Raw genomic sequence first — 18,292 nt, 5'->3', positions numbered from 1 at the left:
AAACATTGGGATTTCTCAAACGTAATATCTCATGTGCCTCAATCCATGCTAAGAAATTAGCATACACCGTATTTATTCGTTCCCAACTCGAATATGCTGCAACAGTGTGGGCACCCTGGCAGTCTACCTTAATATCCCGGTTAGAGCAGATACAACGAAGAGCAGCCCGGTTTGTGACCAATACATACACACGTGACCCTACTGTTAGCGTAACTAACCTTATGGACCAGCTGGACTGGGAATCACTTGAAAGCAGACGATTAAAATTAAGATTATCCATGATGTACAAAATTATCCACAATGAAATTGATATCCCATTTGATTTGTATACTAACTTTGCAACATATTCCAGTACAAGAAATTATCATCCTTTTAACCTCCTATCATTGCAAGCATCAAAGACCTCATATCAGTCCTCATTTTTTCCAGCAACAATTTCACTTTGGAATGATTTACCTAACCTAGCTAAAGACTCTAATTCACTTGAAGTATTTAAATCTATAATTAAATTATAATTTACTTATTGTATTGAATTATTTTTTTTTTTGTGATTTGTCTGTACATTTTTCTTCATTTCTGAAGTTGTACAGTATAGGTAAATAATAATAATAATAATAATAATTCTCAGATGTTGAATAGCCATTGCTTTATGTATGGGAATATTTGTTAGTTTAATGATTATTGTACAGAATTCAAAGTTGAGTGTAAAAGTACAAATTATTTATAGAGATTACTTAAACTGTTCTTGAATTGAGACAAGGTTTTCTGACATCATCGTTATACTTGGTAACCTGTTCCACATACAAATAGTTGATGGAAAAATGAATGTTTATATGAGCCAACCCTGGTAGCTGGCTAAATGAATCTATGAGGATAGCCTCAGGAGATGTTGTTTAAGTTGGAGTAAGCAGGAGCGGATCTAGGGGGGTTTCTGAGGTTTCCAGAAACTGGTCAAGTGTATTCAGGTAATCAAAATTATATTTTTACAAGTTCAGATCGAAATACTCTAATAGAGCAGTCAACCACTCTAATAGAACAGCCACATTTTGTATTTCTCTTAAGAACTGTTAAATAGCTAGCTAGCTACTTTATTTACCTGTGTCAACACAGTAAAAAATAGTCCAAAATCTTATACCAGAGTGTTAAAATCTGAAAATTTTCTTGGGGGCATGTCCCAAGACCCCCAGAACAACATGCATGTCTGTTGTATGCTTCAAATGTCAAATTTTCTCTGTCCCTTAACTCTTTAGTCTGCACCTGATACTGTACCAGAAGCAAGCACAATTAAGCAGCCTTCATTATATCTAACATAATTCTATTAAACTGTCAATATTGCTACCAGATTCAATTTCAAATTACACAATTTTCTGGAAAATCTTGCTCCCATACCCCCTAGATTTAAATTTGCGTATATAGCAAAAGTTTGAAAACCAGTCACCAAAATTCCTGGGGCCGCCCTTGGTAAGTTAGTGGTAAATTATGCTGGATATAAATAAGTCCATGGATGATTTTATACATCATTATCAATTTCATATGGTCTCTTCTTTCATGTAAAGTTGGTCAGTCTAGCTGTTGTAGGATGCTAGTAACACTCTGATACAGTTAACAGCAAACCTAGCTGCTCTTCTCTTGACAGCTTCAATGAGTTGAATATCATTTTTGCAATGTGGTGACCAAATACTGCATGCATACTCTATATAGAATAGGTCTTACAAGATTTAAATAGAGTGAGTTCTTGATGTTGGTTGGGCAAGTATTAAAGTTCCATCGTATAAAACTATAATATGATGAACTTGCCTTTTTAGTTATAATTTGGATGTGGTCGGACCATGTAAGCTTGTCGTTGTTTAGCATCACGCCTAATTATTTGGCTTGCTGTACTTCTCTAATCTGTGAATTTTGAATGGAATATTGAAACTTGACAATGTCTTCATTATTAGTAATTCATAAGAATTCACTGAAACACATGTTTCACTTATGTGCCCAGTTTTCAAGGATAGTATAATTAATGTACCCTAGGAGATTAAAAAAAACTGATGATCTGATACTGAATCTGAGAGAATTTTAAGGTTGAACGTGTTCGCAATATTTAACCTTGGGAAACTTTACTTATTGAGGCACTCTGAGATTGAATCTGAGAACGTTTTTGATAAGTTTTGTGTGCCATTTTAAAAAACAAGCATATGGTGTAGTGGCCACTCACAATTAAAGGGTGTGTCAGGAGACTCAGGACATTGGAAACAGTGGAAATTGAAAACTGAAACTGGAAAACTGAAATCGTTCAAAACTTGTGAAATAGCTACAGTAATAGTACGGTGTGTCCGTGTGTGTCTGAGCCCTAACGGCCCTAGAATAAACACTGTCCTGATCCAACGGGATTACATCACCCCTTCCCACCCACACATACCACACAAACCGTCTGGCACGCGAGCCCACACTGTATTCTTATCAGTTCGGTTTAGTATTCATGTGCATTTTCAGTTGCTGGATCTGAAACGCTGATCTGCTGCGAGTACGGTGTAACTTAGCTGAAGCTATGTGGCCTACTCTCTCCCTTTGCTTGCTTTCGCTGGTTTTAACTAGTGAGTGGGTAAGCGGGGATCGTCAGCGACTTCATCACAAAAGCTCGAGTGAGGGACCTAAAGAACGGAGAATTGATAAGATGCCACAGTGTGTACACGATGAGGTACTGTATGTACAATGTGTCGTAATGATGCGTGTCAGAGCACTTGTAAACTATAGTACTAGATCATCTCAACAATCATGACGCTCGATCGCTCGATCCGGCACCTTATTATTATTACAAATTATAAGGTAAATGAGAGTAATTCCGGACAATCTTTAGTATAGTCGCTCTAACACTGCACTCACAACGAATTAAGACAAACTCTAGGGATCGTTTTAAAGCCTATCTTATGGTGCATCTGCGGTACAAATTTCGTTTCGATACAATCAACTGCCGAGGAGTTATGAGCCGAAATTTAACAGCGTGTAAAAATGCAGCATGCGGCTAATTCCGGACACTTCGAATAACAAGTCAGTAGCGCCTTCCACAGGTTATACCAAACCTCTTTGAAGTATGGAGGCTAAAGTACCACTCATCTGCAGCTTATAAATCAAGTAGAAAGTTCATACCCTTTGGGAGAAAGCAGCAATGCGTATTTTTAAAAGTTTATGTAATTCGCGAATATTTTCTTTGTATTTCAACCGAGCAGCTGCTGAAAAATCGACTGCCACTCCGCCTGTGCGGCATGGATTCTTATGAGTTTTAATATGCAATTAGCCGAGAGTATGATCTTCATAAAAATCTTTGAAAATTGAAAATATGAGCTTTGGCTGCCTGGTTAGATAAACATTTTCAAAGTTTTTGAACAAGACTACCCGTGATTTCGCTACAAATACGTGTCAAACTTCAAGGTGGAATGACGGTTTCGCTTCGATTTTGGTTTTTAGGCCCCTATTTGGTGATTATTAGTTTCTCATCCAGCGCCCGCATCCTTCTTAAGCTACCGCATGGTAAGCCATTATTTACTCTGTGCATGCTCAGAAGAACATGTGATACCAAACTGATATAATTTTTTTGTTCATGAACGCTACAATGCGCTATATATCGCCAGGAGAACTGTTGTTTTCCTTAGCAAATTGCTGCAGTACCAGTTGCAATCGTGTTCTATCGACTTCATCAAAGCAGGCTTTTAGTTGACTGTCGAAAAACAGTTGGCGATTACGAAAAGTAGAATCAGCTGGTGAAGGAAACGTTTGTAGTAAGAAAGAAAGACAATTTGGACAAGGTCTGTACATCAGTATGTTAATATTATAAAATAATGGCATAATGGTAATACCCTCCCGCCCGCATCATAATAATTAGAAAGGCTGGATGAGAAACTAATAATCACCAAATAGGGGCCTTAGATAGGCCATAGGACACTGCATTAGCACACCAAATTATAGGCCCAGGGATTCTACTATTGTTGAGAACAATCTAAGTGTCCGGAATTAGCCGCTGTCCGGAATTACCTGCACTTACCTTATTTAGCCGATCACCGGTCACGGCGCAAATATTTAGCCGGTCGTTTGTTGTATAAACGTTAGGAAGTGTCACCTATAACTCAAATACCAAACACACTAGTTGTATGAAGGTACGTTTTTGGGTGAGTTCGAGGTGAGCTAGGGCTGGAGCGAGTGTAGCGAGTGTCCAGGGGAAGCCGGGCCAACTCCGAACTCACCCAAAAACTTACCTTCATACAGACAGTGAAAGTCATCATTATGTTTAACAGGCTAACGTCAGGTTAGCCTTAGGGTCGGGTTCAGCTTTGGTTTCTTCTTCACTGGCGTGGGTTAGACTATCATACAGTACGATAGTACTGTATAGTAGGGACATCGAAGGTGTGGGGGCGATCCGTGATATTATATAACCCAAAAACCTGCCACGAATTTTCCTCACAATGACATGACAGTATTGGTTGGGTAAAACCAAGCCCAAAAGTGTCTTCAGGTCGACCCGAAGCATTTCTGTCAAGTTGCTACAGAATTTAAAAAATATATATATTAAACGGAATTTTCTACTGCCTGCCTGCCTGCCTGCCTGCCTGCCTGCCTGCCTGCCTGCCTGCCTGCCTGCCTGCCTGCCTGCCTGCCTGCCTGCCTGCCTGCCTGCCTGCCTGCCTGCCTGCCTGCCTGCCTGCCTGCCTGCCTGCCTGCCTGCCTGCCTGCCTGCCTGCCTGCCTGCCTGCCTGCCTGCCTGCCTGCCTGCCTGCCTGCCTGCCTGCCTGCCTGCCTGCCTGCCTGCCTGCCTGCCTGCCTGCCTGCCTGCCTGCCTGCCTGCCTGCCTGCCTGCCTGCCTGCCTGCCTGCCTGCCTGCCTGCCTGCCTGCCTGCCTGCCTGCCTGCCTGCCTGCCTGCCTGCCTGCCTGCCTGCCTGCCTGCCTGCCTGCCTGCCTGCCTGCCTGCCTGCCTGCCTGCCTGCCTGCCTGCCTGCCTGCCTGCCTGCCTGCCTGCCTGCCTGCCTGCCTGCCTGCCTGCCTGCCTGCCTGCCTGCCTGCCTGCCTGCCTGCCTGCCTGCCTGCCTGCCTGCCTGCCTGCCTGCCTGCCTGCCTGCCTGCCTGCCTGCCTGCCTGCCTGCCTGCCTGCCTGCCTGCCTGCCTGCCTGCCTGCCTGCCTGCCTGCCTGCCTGCCTGCCTGCCTGCCTGCCTGCCTGCCTGCCTGCCTGCCTGCCTGCCTGCCTGCCTGCCTGCCTGCCTGCCTGCCTGCCTGCCTGCCTGCCTGCCTGCCTGCCTGCCTGCCTGCCTGCCTGCCTGCCTGCCTGCCTGCCTGCCTGCCTGCCTGCCTGCCTGCCTGCCTGCCTGCCTGCCTGCCTGCCTGCCTGCCTGCCTGCCTGCCTGCCTGCCTGCCTGCCTGCCTGCCTGCCTGCCTGCCTGCCTGCCTGCCTGCCTGCCTGCCTGCCTGCCTGCCTGCCTGCCTGCCTGCCTGCCTGCCTGCCTGCCTGCCTGCCTGCCTGCCTGCCTGCCTGCCTGCCTGCCTGCCTGCCTGCCTGCCTGCCTGCCTGCCTGCCTGCCTGCCTGCCTGCCTGCCTGCCTGCCTGCCTGCCTGCCTGCCTGCCTGCCTGCCTGCCTGCCTGCCTGCCTGCCTGCCTGCCTGCCTGCCTGCCTGCCTGCCTGCCTGCCTGCCTGCCTGCCTGCCTGCCTGCCTGCCTGCCTGCCTGCCTGCCTGCCTGCCTGCCTGCCTGCCTGCCTGCCTGCCTGCCTGCCTGCCTGCCTGCCTGCCTGCCTGCCTGCCTGCCTGCCTGCCTGCCTGCCTGCCTGCCTGCCTGCCTGCCTGCCTGCCTGCCTGCCTGCCTGCCTGCCTGCCTGCCTGCCTGCCTGCCTGCCTGCCTGCCTGCCTGCCTGCCTGCCTGCCTGCCTGCCTGCCTGCCTGCCTGCCTGCCTGCCTGCCTGCCTGCCTGCCTGCCTGCCTGCCTGCCTGCCTGCCTGCCTGCCTGCCTGCCTGCCTGCCTGCCTGCCTGCCTGCCTGCCTGCCTGCCTGCCTGCCTGCCTGCCTGCCTGCCTGATGCCTTCAGTCAAGCGTAGCGGAAAACTCGCTACAGCTACAGCCCTAATTCTTTTGCAGAAACATTTCTAGTTCGCTTAAGAAAAAACCTTTGGTATATTGATAAACATACAATGCTTGCGCTATTGTCTTACCTTTTATCATGGCCATCAGTCAAGGTTCTACCGCTGAGTGTTAATAGACTACAGTATGGCTTCCATACCAGTGTATATTGCATCAAACTATTCGAATACACATGCACCAAAAATACACGCGTATGTGACTCGCTGTTGATATTGATCAGAGAGAGCAACTCACGGCGAACTATATAGCAATGTGTAAGTCAATAAATATAGTTTATTTAGTAACAATGTTAAACCAAGTCGGGTCATCCAGGTCCTGCTTTACAGATTATTTGGTTCTGACTCCACATGCTAAATTAAATGTGGACGTGTTACTACACGTCATAGCGTAGCTCTACTTCTTTCATGAGCCATGCCCACTAACGTAAATTACTGTCTGTAGACATATGGTAGCCACGATTACTGTCTAGACATATGGTAGCCACGCCAATTCATCAGTGTGTAGGTATGCAAAATCCACACCCACTTACATAAATTACTGTCTGCCGGCTTATGTAGAGCCACGCCCATTGATCAGTTGTTATAGTGTGAGTCATAATCTAGTATAATCGTGCTGTGATTAACTCTTAAAATATTGTGACTAGTTTTGTGAAAAGCACACTATTTAGTGGTCACAAGCTTGCAAAAAAGCTTCACAAACAAGTATAAGAAAAAATTAGGAGTTTTAAATTAGAGTAGGGACAGTGTATAGTGCTGCAATAAAAAGTACTGAAACAAGCTGGATCGGAGTAGTACATAATGTCCAAATACTGTAAAACAATAAGAAGTGAATATCCCTACTGTGCATTGAGTATAGCACAGTAGGGATATTCACTTCTTATTGTTTTACAGTATTTGGACATTATGTACTACTCCGATCCAGCTTGTTTCAGTACTTTTTATTGCAGCACTATACACTGTCCCTACTCTAATTTAAAATTCCTAATTTTTTCTTATACTTGTATAGTAAGGTAAATGATGGTAATTCCGGGCCTCTTTGATAAAATCACTCTAAAACTGTACTCACAACGAGTTAGCACAAACTCTAGAAATCATTTTAAAGCCTATTTTATGGTGCATCTGCAGTACAAATTTCATTTTGATACAATCAACTGCTGAGGAGTTATGAGCAGAAATTTAACAGCATGTAAAAATACAACATGCGGCTAATTCCGGACATTTCGAATAACAAAGAAGTAGCACCTTCTACAGGTTACCAATCCTCTTTAAAAGTATAGAGACTAAGTACCACTCATCTGGAGCTTATAAATTAAGTAGAAAGTTCATACCCTTTGGTAGGAAGCGGCAGTGCGTATTTTAAAAAGTTCATGTAATTCGCGAATATTTTCTTTGTATTTCAATAGAACAGCTGCTGAAAAATCGACTGCCACTTAGCCTGTACTGCATGGATTCTTTTTGCTATGCAATTACCCGAGGGTATGATCTTCTTATAAATGTTTGAAAATTGAAAATATGAGCTTGGGCTGCCTGGTTAGATTAACATTTTCAAAGTGTTTGAACAAAAATACCCATGATCACGCTATAAATCCGTGTCAAACTTCGCAATGGAAAAACGGATTCGCTTCAATTTTGGTTTGTAGATAGGCCATAGGACACTGCATTAGCATACCAAATTATAGGCCTAGGGATTCCACCATTGTTGAGAACGATATAAGTGTCTGGAATTAGTCGCTGTCTGGAATTACCCGCGCTTACCTTATTTTATATTTGTAACATTTAAATACTGTTGTACAAAAACAAGAGGAGTAGCCAGCAAGCACCGGTAGAGCGTGAGCACTGCAAACCTGGATGTGTGGGTTCGAGCCTTGGTCACATCACACTTTTTCCTTCATTTCTTATACCTTTTGGTGTCACGATTTTTTCTGAGTTTTTATTAAAAACAGCAATGTCTGGCTAAATATCAACAGCATTATTATTATCGTTTTTTTAATTTGCTGTGCAAAACCTCTAATAAGAGTATAAAAGCACAGATAAACAATTTGATAAATTACAATAAATGATTAAACACTCAAGTCTAGCCCAGCTAGTTTCTGTTTAAACTGTACTGTTCCAGACTTCCTGTGTTGTGAATAATGCAATATCATCACTTAATGAGTTCCAAATTTTTATTGAGGAGGAAAGGATGAGTACAGATAGGAGGTGATTCTTATCATTGGTTGCTGAAACCTCATTTGGTGACCTCCGGTATAATGATCAGATGAAAGCAGCATTAGATGGATGCTGGCAGGTATATCGATAGGATTGTTGAACATGGTGATGGCTTTTAGCTGGCTCTGATAATGTACCAGTGGCTTCTATTTTAGTCTTTGTAAAATTTCAGTAACACTTGAAGTGGTGGAATAGTTGTTAAAAACAAACCTTGCAGCACGTCTTTGGACTGATTTGATAAGAGATATGTCTTTATTTGTATGTGGTGCCCACACAACGCAATCATATACTCTAAAATAGGTTTAACTAATGATTTGTAACAGTTTGCTTTAATTGATGGAGGACAGTTTTTGAAGATTTTGCTGTAAAAACCTTTGACTCTGTTAGTTTTGTTAGAGATCTGTGATGTGTTGTGACCAGGAAAGTTTTGAGTCAAGAACCACACCAAAGTACTTAGTGTGGATTACGTCACGAAAGACTTGTTGTGTAATAAGTCTTATTCGATGGAGGTGTACAGTAAGACATCTATAATGTAGGAATAATAAAGGGGCAAGGATGGTGCCTTGGGGGACTCCAGATGTCGCTCTGGCTGGATCACCATGTTCACCATTTATTACTACTCATTGAGATCTGTCTGTAAGAAACTGCTTCAGCCATTCTAGTGTGTTGCCCCGGATACCATAGTTCTGTAACTTGCAGTTCGTGGGAAACCTTATAAAAGGCTTAAGAAAAATCTAACATTATGACATCTGTTTGTCCTCAGTTAGTTAAATTAACTGCCAGGCCATTAATGGTCAAAAGGAATTGTGGTTCAGAGGAGTGGGCATGATGGAAGCCATGTTGCTCATCATTTAGAATGTTGCATAGTGACAAACGTGAGTATAAAATTATGTGGGAATATTAGACAATGTGTTGAGATAACTGACATACTCCTTGCTACCACCACAGCAAACTGATTAGGCATAAGTGAACCTCTAGTATAACACATAGGTGCAACTTAGTAAAGGTAGAGGGGTGAATTCAGGTAATTTAAGAGTTCTGGCCAGCTTGCTGTTGGGTTGTGTAGCTAATTACCCCCATAGCTACAGTAGCTATATTAAACAAGCCCCATAAAGTATAGAACCCCACTTTCATAGTCTGCCCTGGGATTCCTAAAGTTTTAAAATTTTGACCTGGTGGATGGCAAGCATGGCAGGTGATGACTTCATTAGCACTAGTTTTTGGGAAATGCTGCATCAACTTTGCGGCTCTTCATCGATTTTCAAGTCATCAGCTTATCAAGCTTATAGTGTTACCTGTACATCATAACTTCTATTCTTAAAACATTAAAATTTAACAAACAGTACACGACACCTTCATTCAGTCAACCAATTTCCCAATGGCAAATGGGTTTCCATTTATGCCTGGATTGGTCATATATACAATAGTAATGAATGAGCAGGTTCAGGTGTTGTGCACACCAATAAAGTCACACTGCTTGATGCTTTATGCAGATAATGCTTTTTCTCTGTAAATTCCAGCTACGCCCGGTATCTATATGTACCAATTTGTTCATTTATTGGGACGAGCCTGAGCGAACTCTGCATAGATGGTAAGTACGTTGTGGCTTCGTGTACGTGTGCATCCGTAACTGTAACAGCTGTAAATGATCTAATACAATGGACATGCCTTTCAAGTGTGCAAACAGTACATGTACTAGTACAGTAGATACAAATGAATGGTTAACTGAAGACATGACGAGTCGATGAAAGCATCAGCTACACAGAATACAACAGAGAGAAAGAGCTCATCACCTGTCTAAAACACCTGAACAAAGAGAAGAGAGGTTGAGAAAATGAAGAGACAGAGCTAGCTAGACATGCTCGTTTTCGGTTTGAGCAAGGAATGGATCGGCACTGGGAGGTCAGATTAGAGACTATGTGAATCCGTAGAAGGAAACACCTGGCCATGGAAACCAGCAAAGACTGAGAGAGATGTCAGAATAGAAGCTATATGCACTCCCACAGATAGTGCTTGGTCTTCAACAGTGTCACAGTAGGGCAGCTGCAAATGTTTACTGAAGCTAGGCATGCACATAGATGACCTTGATTAAAATTATCAACAATTTCAGAATTCTTTCATGTCTATAGATAACACTGTGCATAATAATCTTGATTATTATCATCAATTTCAAAATTATTTGTCTGTAGGAATAGTAAAAAGCACTGAAATACAGTGTATACAACACTGCACATGGCAATCCATTCATATTATCTCTATAACTGCTCAGGCTTGCCACACAATGCTGTTTACATCTGTCTACAGTATTTGTTATTAAGGCTTTTATAGCACAAGTGCTGAAGGTCTGTAGTATGCCTAGTCCTACAGCCTGTGTATCTCTGAAAAGTTGGAGAGAGGAGAAAATTTGTCTTATACTGCCCTACAAGCAGGACAATGTTAGATCCCACATTAACCACAGTAATGTAAATCAATGCATTGGAAATCCATCAGCACCATTCATGTCCTGTAACGTACTGTATCATGTCATCACAATACATGAGCCTTATGACTTGCAACAGTGAAATGAGATATGAGTATGCACGAATATCTATACAGCAGAACTATAAGCTAAAGCAAAAATTATAACACAAACACATGCTATCTGGTTATTATTTTTATAATGTACAGTAGCCTAGTAGTTAACATCAAGAAGAACTGAAATTACAAAATGATTTACTCTTATTTAATGCATGGGACAAACACACAGACAAACAAATATGCCTGCCCTATACCTACCACATTAATGTGCTATATACTTTCCCAAGAGTCTCATATGCTGTGAAGCACCTGGATGCTGTGAACTTACTACTGTATAAACAAAAAAAGGAAGTACTGTATGCACCAAAAGAGCAAAATGTATGCTAAAAAATATATATCTGTCATTGGCAGGATTTATTCCTGTGACTTAACTGTAACAATTGCATGTAAGAAAAGCGCTCTACCAACTGATTATTCTGTGGTTTACAATGGAATACAGCTGATTGGATTATGTCCTTCAACGTGCTGTAACAGACAAAACAAAGTACATAAAAGCTTGCAATAAACTATGCATGTGTCAGATATCGATGACACTTGCCCAAAGCTGTGGTGCGAAGGGTACTTTGTTAGTTCCTCAGTGGTTGTCATCCCCATTCTGGTCTTTAATCTTCCCAAATGGGGTGGACTCAGCAGAGTTTGTGGTGGAGCTGCCTAACAGGCTGTGTAGGTACTAGCCTATTTAAAGGTCTTCCAAATACACCAGTATTAGCCCTTAGGTTAGAGTTCCACAAAAGTGACTAGAAAACACAGAATGGGTACATAGTAAAAGTAAATGGTCACAGCGTGAGGCTGGTATATATGATCAACATGCCCTGAGGAGGCTTGCTATGTCAGATATTGTCTAACTTGATATAGTAAATTATATGGTTGTTAAGTCCTATGTGGAATGATTTTTGATCACAGCTGAAGCTGGTATGTATGATCACCTAATCCTACTTATCCTGGCCACAGCAAGAGGCTACTAGTTATGTCCTGTGTGTAAGATGGAAGCAGGTTCCCTATTTAACTGGGGTCACAGCAAGAAGCTGGTATGTATAACCCATAAGTACACCAGTAACTTTAAGGTTGACAGCAAGAAGCTGGAGTATGACCCAAAGGTGTAGACCCTCCTTACCTCCCACCGCTTGATGGTCACAGTGAAAGGAAACCACAATCCATAATTGGTACTAGGTACGTATGACTTTCCCATTTGGCATAGGAATTAGTCTGTTAGGTATTATCCTTGACCACAGTAAAGAGGCTGGTGTGTATGACCTGTAGGGGTCTATTATGATTGTCAGTCACAGCTGGAGCCCAATATGTGCTATGTTGTATGTCCTAACCTAAGTATGTTCAGCTAGTGATGCAAGCCTCATAGCTACATAAGAGATATTAATTAATTATTTTTAAATTCCCTCATTGTTTACTGCTATACTGTTGCATATGTCTTTAAGCAAGGAAGCTGGAAGCTACTAGACGAGCTGACACATCCCGATTTGAAGGACCTGGCCAGTAGGCTACCTAACACCATCCTCCATAGCAGGGCAGACAACACGGTTAAGAGGTACCTTGGTGCCTTCAGGAGGTGGAAGAGATGGGCGGCTTCTTACAAACTCTCACCGATCTCAGCTAGACTGCATGAGTTTGTTTTGTATCTTCAATACCTGGGAGAGGAGACCAAATCTAAGTCTGCTGTGAAGGAGGCTTGCAATGCACTGTCATGGGTGCACTCATGTGTGGGTTTGATTACTCCCTCATCCCACCCCCTAGTACTAAGAGCTACACTAGGAGGGCTTCAATGCAAATTGATAAAGCCTGTTGTGAAGAAGGAGCCAATAATGGTGGATATGTTGGAGGCAATAGTTGCAGATGCAAATGGCTCTGGCACCCTCTCGGATCTAAGGCTGGAAACTGCTTGCTTACTTGGGTTTGCAGGTTTCTTTCGCTTTCAGAAGATGAAGTGCTGATAGCCACGACCAGATCCAGTACATGCCCTGTAGCTATGCTGGAGTGCTATATAGAAAGGACAGGCATAAGATGTAACGACCAGTGCTTCCTATTCTGTGCAATTCAAAACACAAAACGTAGTGAAATACTCAGACAATCTGGTAAGATAAGTTATACCTGCATGAATGACCTATACAACAAGAAGCTAACCAGCTTAGGATTCTCAGCAGCAGAATTTGGACTCCACAGTTTGAGATCGGGAGGAGCTACCACTGCTGCCAATGCAGGAGTCCCAGATAGGCTGTTTAAGAGGCATGGAAGGTGGAAATCTGAAAATGCAAAAGACGGTTATGTCAAGGACAGCATAGAAAGCAGGCTGCAGGTCTCCAAGAAGTTGGGACCATATCTTATTATCTACAGCTTTCTTTGTAGCTCTAAGTTGTTACAAAAATAGCCAACCAGCAGTGGTGGCACAAACCCTATGTGTTAATTGGTAAGGGTAGTAATGTAAAGCATGCATCAAGTGTAAGCGTAGTAGTATGGTGTGGGAGATGTATTTTCTAGCATTTGAATGCAGTTAATTAGCAAGAAAATAAGCTCTCACATGAATATGGTAGTAGTGTCACATGATGCATGGTATAAATAATGCTGTGTAGTGTGTATTAATTCACTCTGGGCCATGTGTGTGAACAGGTTGGATCCCTCCCCCCCACCCATTGAATTTCTCTTAGCTGTGGTCTCAGATAGATGGCATCTGTAATTGGCGGCAGTTGTGTGACAATTGAATTTTAGGCATACACAGCAGAGTGAGAAGTTTTTTGGTTTTTTCCTGAGTGGTAAAAAAAAGCCACCAGGTTTTTCTAAGGGTGTCCCAGTGATAACGATAATTTCATTGATACACTGTACCTATCTCGATAATCTTATTATCTTAATTATCGCACAGCCCTAATAATACAGGGTAGATACAATGCAGACTCAAGCCTACTGGACGTTGGGTTGACAGTTATTAGGGGCTGAATGTCTATGGTTTTGACAGGAATTTAGCTCAGATTTTCCTCTACACAAATGCCTTCAATGCTCTGTACAGAATGTACAAAAGTATGTAGCAATTTTTAACAACAAACATGGAGTTACTAGATGATGTGAGCTTAATTTTACAATAAATGTCATGTTGATATGCATGTTGGCTGCCAAGTTAGCAACCTGACAAAGATAGTGACTTTCAGCTTTATATACACTAGGCTTAGATAGTATATAAAACTATAATTAGACTCACATAATAGAGCAATACTCTTTATACACTAAATAGCTATATTGATCTTACAAATTCAATGCTGAATTGTACACAACTACAAATGGTAATATTCATTGACAATACTACAATACTAACAGTTACCCGAGACAATAAATGTAGTACATGTACAATTTCACTTCCTTTAAATGATAGCCAATATTATTATGTTTTGTATTTTATTATGGTGCATTTTCTCTGTAGATTGCAGAGAAAAACCCTTACATAGTTGATCTTGCAAGTCAGAATCTGTTTATACAAGTAGAAAAGAGACAGACTTCACCAATCTATGCTAACATCAGAATACACCCTGAATTTGTCAGTGTTACTTCTTCAGCTGATCCATACATTCGAGGACCTAACAGTATTTTGTCCCAGGCCATTAAGACGCTGGAGGGTATTCTGATGGTCCATCCAGTACAGGGTAATCTTATCATACCACCGAACTGTACTGAATACACTTCTGGAGTTAACAAGGGTAAATGTACATCACCTCTACCATCTCAGAGTAGTTATGACTGTGGAGATTATGGGACAATTCCCTTATCATACATTGGTGTTAGAGAAGTGTGTACTTTATATAATCTAAGCTCATCATGTACTCTACAAGGTCCAAATGGATTTGGACTCCCTAATGCTGACTATTTGCTGTTTGTATCAGCATCATCTAGTTGTAAGTTTATATTATAGTATTCATAGAGGTGTGGGTGGTTGTGCTATAATATTGAATCACCCACATGCTATCATCATTGTGTCTAGTCATTCATTATTTCATAGCAGAAGCATGTTTTATTTTTTAACCTAATGAATCATATTAATAGGCATCAATGTCAACTGTAACATTATTGTACTATGATGTATGTGTACATTTAGGTTTCGAAGTAATGCAATGTGTATAATTATGTACAACTGTATAACACACATGTACATACTTGCTTATTTTGTTTTAGTGTCATGTATATTTAGTGGTTCTGTGGCTTATGCCTCTCACTGTGTGCTGGACAGCAGTGATAACAACAGACCTGTGGTGGGACACATCAATATATGTCCTTCGGTAATACAGTATTATTGTACAAAATTGTTATTATTATAGAGAAGTAGCATGCATACTGATGTAATGTTATTCTTTTTCAATTTAAAATTCATTGCAGTGTACAACTTTAATGCAGATGTTACTTATTATTCTACTATCCCTCAGTTGATGTATGTCTTAGTTTCATAGAATTGCTTTGGTGTTTCATGTTGCTACTGTAACCTAAATTTGCGTGTTTACACACTATCTATCTGTCAACATCAATGTGAGCATTATAGTCTGCTTATTAAGCAGCTGAAAATGTAGGCTTTACTTGTAGTTAAAAAAAAAACAGGTGTGGCAAGTCACTGAACGTATAGTAAGCACCTTTCACAATGGGCATAACAGCAATATATTTAGTTTGGTCAGTGAAAAACTGTTTGCCATATCTTTCATAGGCAGTTTACCCAAATATACAAAATGCAGTCCTGACCCATTCTGTACAAGTATTGTGTTGCAAATTTAGTTTAGGATGGTGCAATCTTTAATTCCATCTGTGGTATATATTCAAATTATTGTATACAACTTGAAAGAAATGTTGATCAAGACACATAATAGTGTGCCAGTGGGTTAAAGAAGATGATGAGTAACACCAGTGTGTTGTTAACATCTTGCATATGTATATAGCTCTGTGCTACTTTATTTGAGTATATACAGTTACTTTTGCAAAAGGGGATAAGTTACTAGTTACTTTTATATGCTTGTTTGTTAACTTTTAAACATGTTTGATTGGTTCCACCCAGATATGTTTTATGAAGGGAAGATTAGAACTACACTTATACTCCAATATGCGCTTCCCCAAATATTAGTTGCTGAGCAAATTATATCTAATCCAAAACAGCCAAGCTGTAAAAAAAGTGTGCGGCCCTCAGAAAGGCTATGGTGAAAAAAGATGTGAAATCCAAGGTGGCGGCCAAGAAATGGCTGTGATGGTAGGTTAATGGTAAAAATTTTAATAATGACAATTCAGGTAAATTTTGTGAAGCGGCACAAAAATTCACCTGAATTGTCATTATTAAACTTTTTACCATTAACCTACCATCACAGCCATTTCTTGGCTGCCACCTTGGATTTCACATCTTTTTTCACCATAGCCTTTCTGAGGGCCGCACACTTTTTTTACAGCTTGGCTGTTTTGGATTAGATTTCATTTCTTTTTGTATTTGTATACCCCAAAGCCGGCCTATGGCCAGCTTTGGGACTTTTTTAACCTATGTTTTTTTTCTTTACTACAGGAAGAAGAAAAGATGAAGTAGATGTACTTTAAATATTTTATCAGTAAATGTACAAATTATATATATAATACATATGTGACCAGATTTGCGAAAAGGGGCCTTCCACACACATCCAATTTGCCAACTTTGACAATTGATAACTTCAGATTGGAAAGAGTTATTGCCTTGAAATTTGATTTCTTTGCAGCTGAACTCTCTACAAGGTAATTTCTTCTAGCTGATCTCTCTACAGGGAGATTTGTTTGTAGCTGAACTATCTACAAGGTAACTTCTTCTAACTGATCTTTCTACAGGGAGATTTGTTTGTAGCTGAACTATGTACAAGGTAACTTCTTCTAGCTGATCTCTCTACAGGGTGATTTGTTCGTAGCTGAATTCTGTACAGGTGATTTGTTTGCAGCTGAGCTCTTTACAAAATGGTTTCTTTGTAGCTGAACTCTCTACAAGGTAACTTCTTCTAACTGATCGTTCTACAGGGCAATTTGTTTGTGGCAGAATTTTATACAGGGTGATTTCTTTGCAGCTGAACTCTCTACAAGGTAACTTCTTCTAGCTGATCTCTCTACAGGGTGATTTCTTTGTAGCTGAACGATCTACAAGGTAACTTCTTCTAGCTGATCTCTCTACAGGGTGGTTTCTTTGTAGCTGAACTCTCTACAAGGTAACTTCTTCTAGCTTATCTCTCTACAGGGTGATTTGTTTGTAGCTGAACGATCTACAAGGTAACTTCTTCTAGCTGATCTCTCTACAGGGTGGTTTCTTTGTAGCTGAACTCTCTAAAAGGTAACTTCTTCTAACTGATCTTTCTACAGGGCAATTTGTTTGTGGCTGCATTTTCTACAGGGTGATTTCTTTGCAGCTGAACTCTCTACATGGTGGTTTCTTTGTAGCTGAACTCTCTACAAGGTAATTTCTTCTAGCTGATCTCTCTACAGGGAAGTCTGTTTGTAGCTGAACTATCTACAAGGTAACTTCTTCTAACTGATCTTTCTACAGGGCAATTTGTTTGTGGCAGAATTTTCTACAGGGTGATTTCTTTGCAGCTGAACTCTCTACATGGTGGTTTCTTTGTAGCTGAACTCTCTACAAAGTAATTTCTTCTAGCTGATCTCTCTACAGGGTGATTTGTTTGTAGCTGAACGATCTACAAGGTAACTTCTTCTAGTTGATCTCTCTACAGGGTGATTTGTTTGTAGCTGAATTCTGTACAGGTGATTTGCTTGCAGCTGAGCTCTTTACAAAATGGTTTCGTAGCTGAACTCTCTAAAAGGTAACTTCTTCTAACTGATCTTTCTACAGGGCAATTTGTTTGTGGCTGAATTTTCTACAGGGTGATTTCTTTGCAGCTGAACTCTCTACTTGGTGGTTTCTTTGTAGCTGAACTATGTACAAGGTAATTTCTTCTAGCTGACCTCTCTACAGGGTGATTTGTTTGTAGCTGAATTCTGTACAGGTGATTTGTTTGCAGCTGAGCTCTAAACAGAATGGTTTGTTTGTAGCTGAACTCTCTACAAGGTAACGTTTCTAGCTGATGTCTCTACAAGGTGACTAGTTTGTAGCTGAACTCTCTACATGGTGGTTTCTTTGTAACTGAACTTTCTACAAGGTGACTTCTTCTAGCTGATCTAACACAGGGTGATTTGTTTGTAACTGAACTCTCTACAAGGTAACTTCTTCTAGCTGATCTCTCTACAGGGAGATTTGTTTGTAGCTGAACTCTCTAAATGATGGTTTCTTTGTAGCTGAACTCTCTACAAATTAACTTCTTCTAGCTGATCTCTCTACATGGTGATTTGTTTGTAGCTGAATTCTGTATAGGTGATTTGTTTGCAGCTGAGCTCTTTAAATAATGGTTTCTTTGTAACTGAACTCTCTCA

General features: G+C 41.2%; 2 protein-coding genes across 4 annotated transcripts in view; both read left to right on the top strand.

Moving 5' to 3' along the window:
• The window catches only part of LOC136265857 (uncharacterized), a 425,715-nt gene that overhangs the window by 144,171 nt on the left and 263,252 nt on the right, over nt 1–18,292 (top strand). The window lies entirely within an intron of this gene.
• The window catches only part of LOC136265875 (uncharacterized), an 83,836-nt gene continuing 68,012 nt past the window's right edge, over nt 2,469–18,292 (top strand). Inside the window, exons 1-3 of the mRNA XM_066060817.1 lie at nt 2,469–2,686; nt 14,313–14,781; nt 15,059–15,162. Of these exons, the coding sequence (XP_065916889.1) occupies nt 2,537–2,686; nt 14,313–14,781; nt 15,059–15,162 (723 nt within the window). The 5' untranslated portion in view covers nt 2,469–2,536. The remainder of the gene's footprint in view (nt 2,687–14,312; nt 14,782–15,058; nt 15,163–18,292) is intronic.

This window comes from Dysidea avara, chromosome 1 (assembly GCF_963678975.1).
Source record: "Dysidea avara chromosome 1, odDysAvar1.4, whole genome shotgun sequence".
In the NCBI taxonomy this organism is placed as follows: Eukaryota; Metazoa; Porifera; class Demospongiae; order Dictyoceratida; family Dysideidae; genus Dysidea; species Dysidea avara.
The sequence above is the reverse complement of the archived record's forward strand: the minus strand, read 5'-3'. Positions and strand labels throughout refer to the sequence as shown.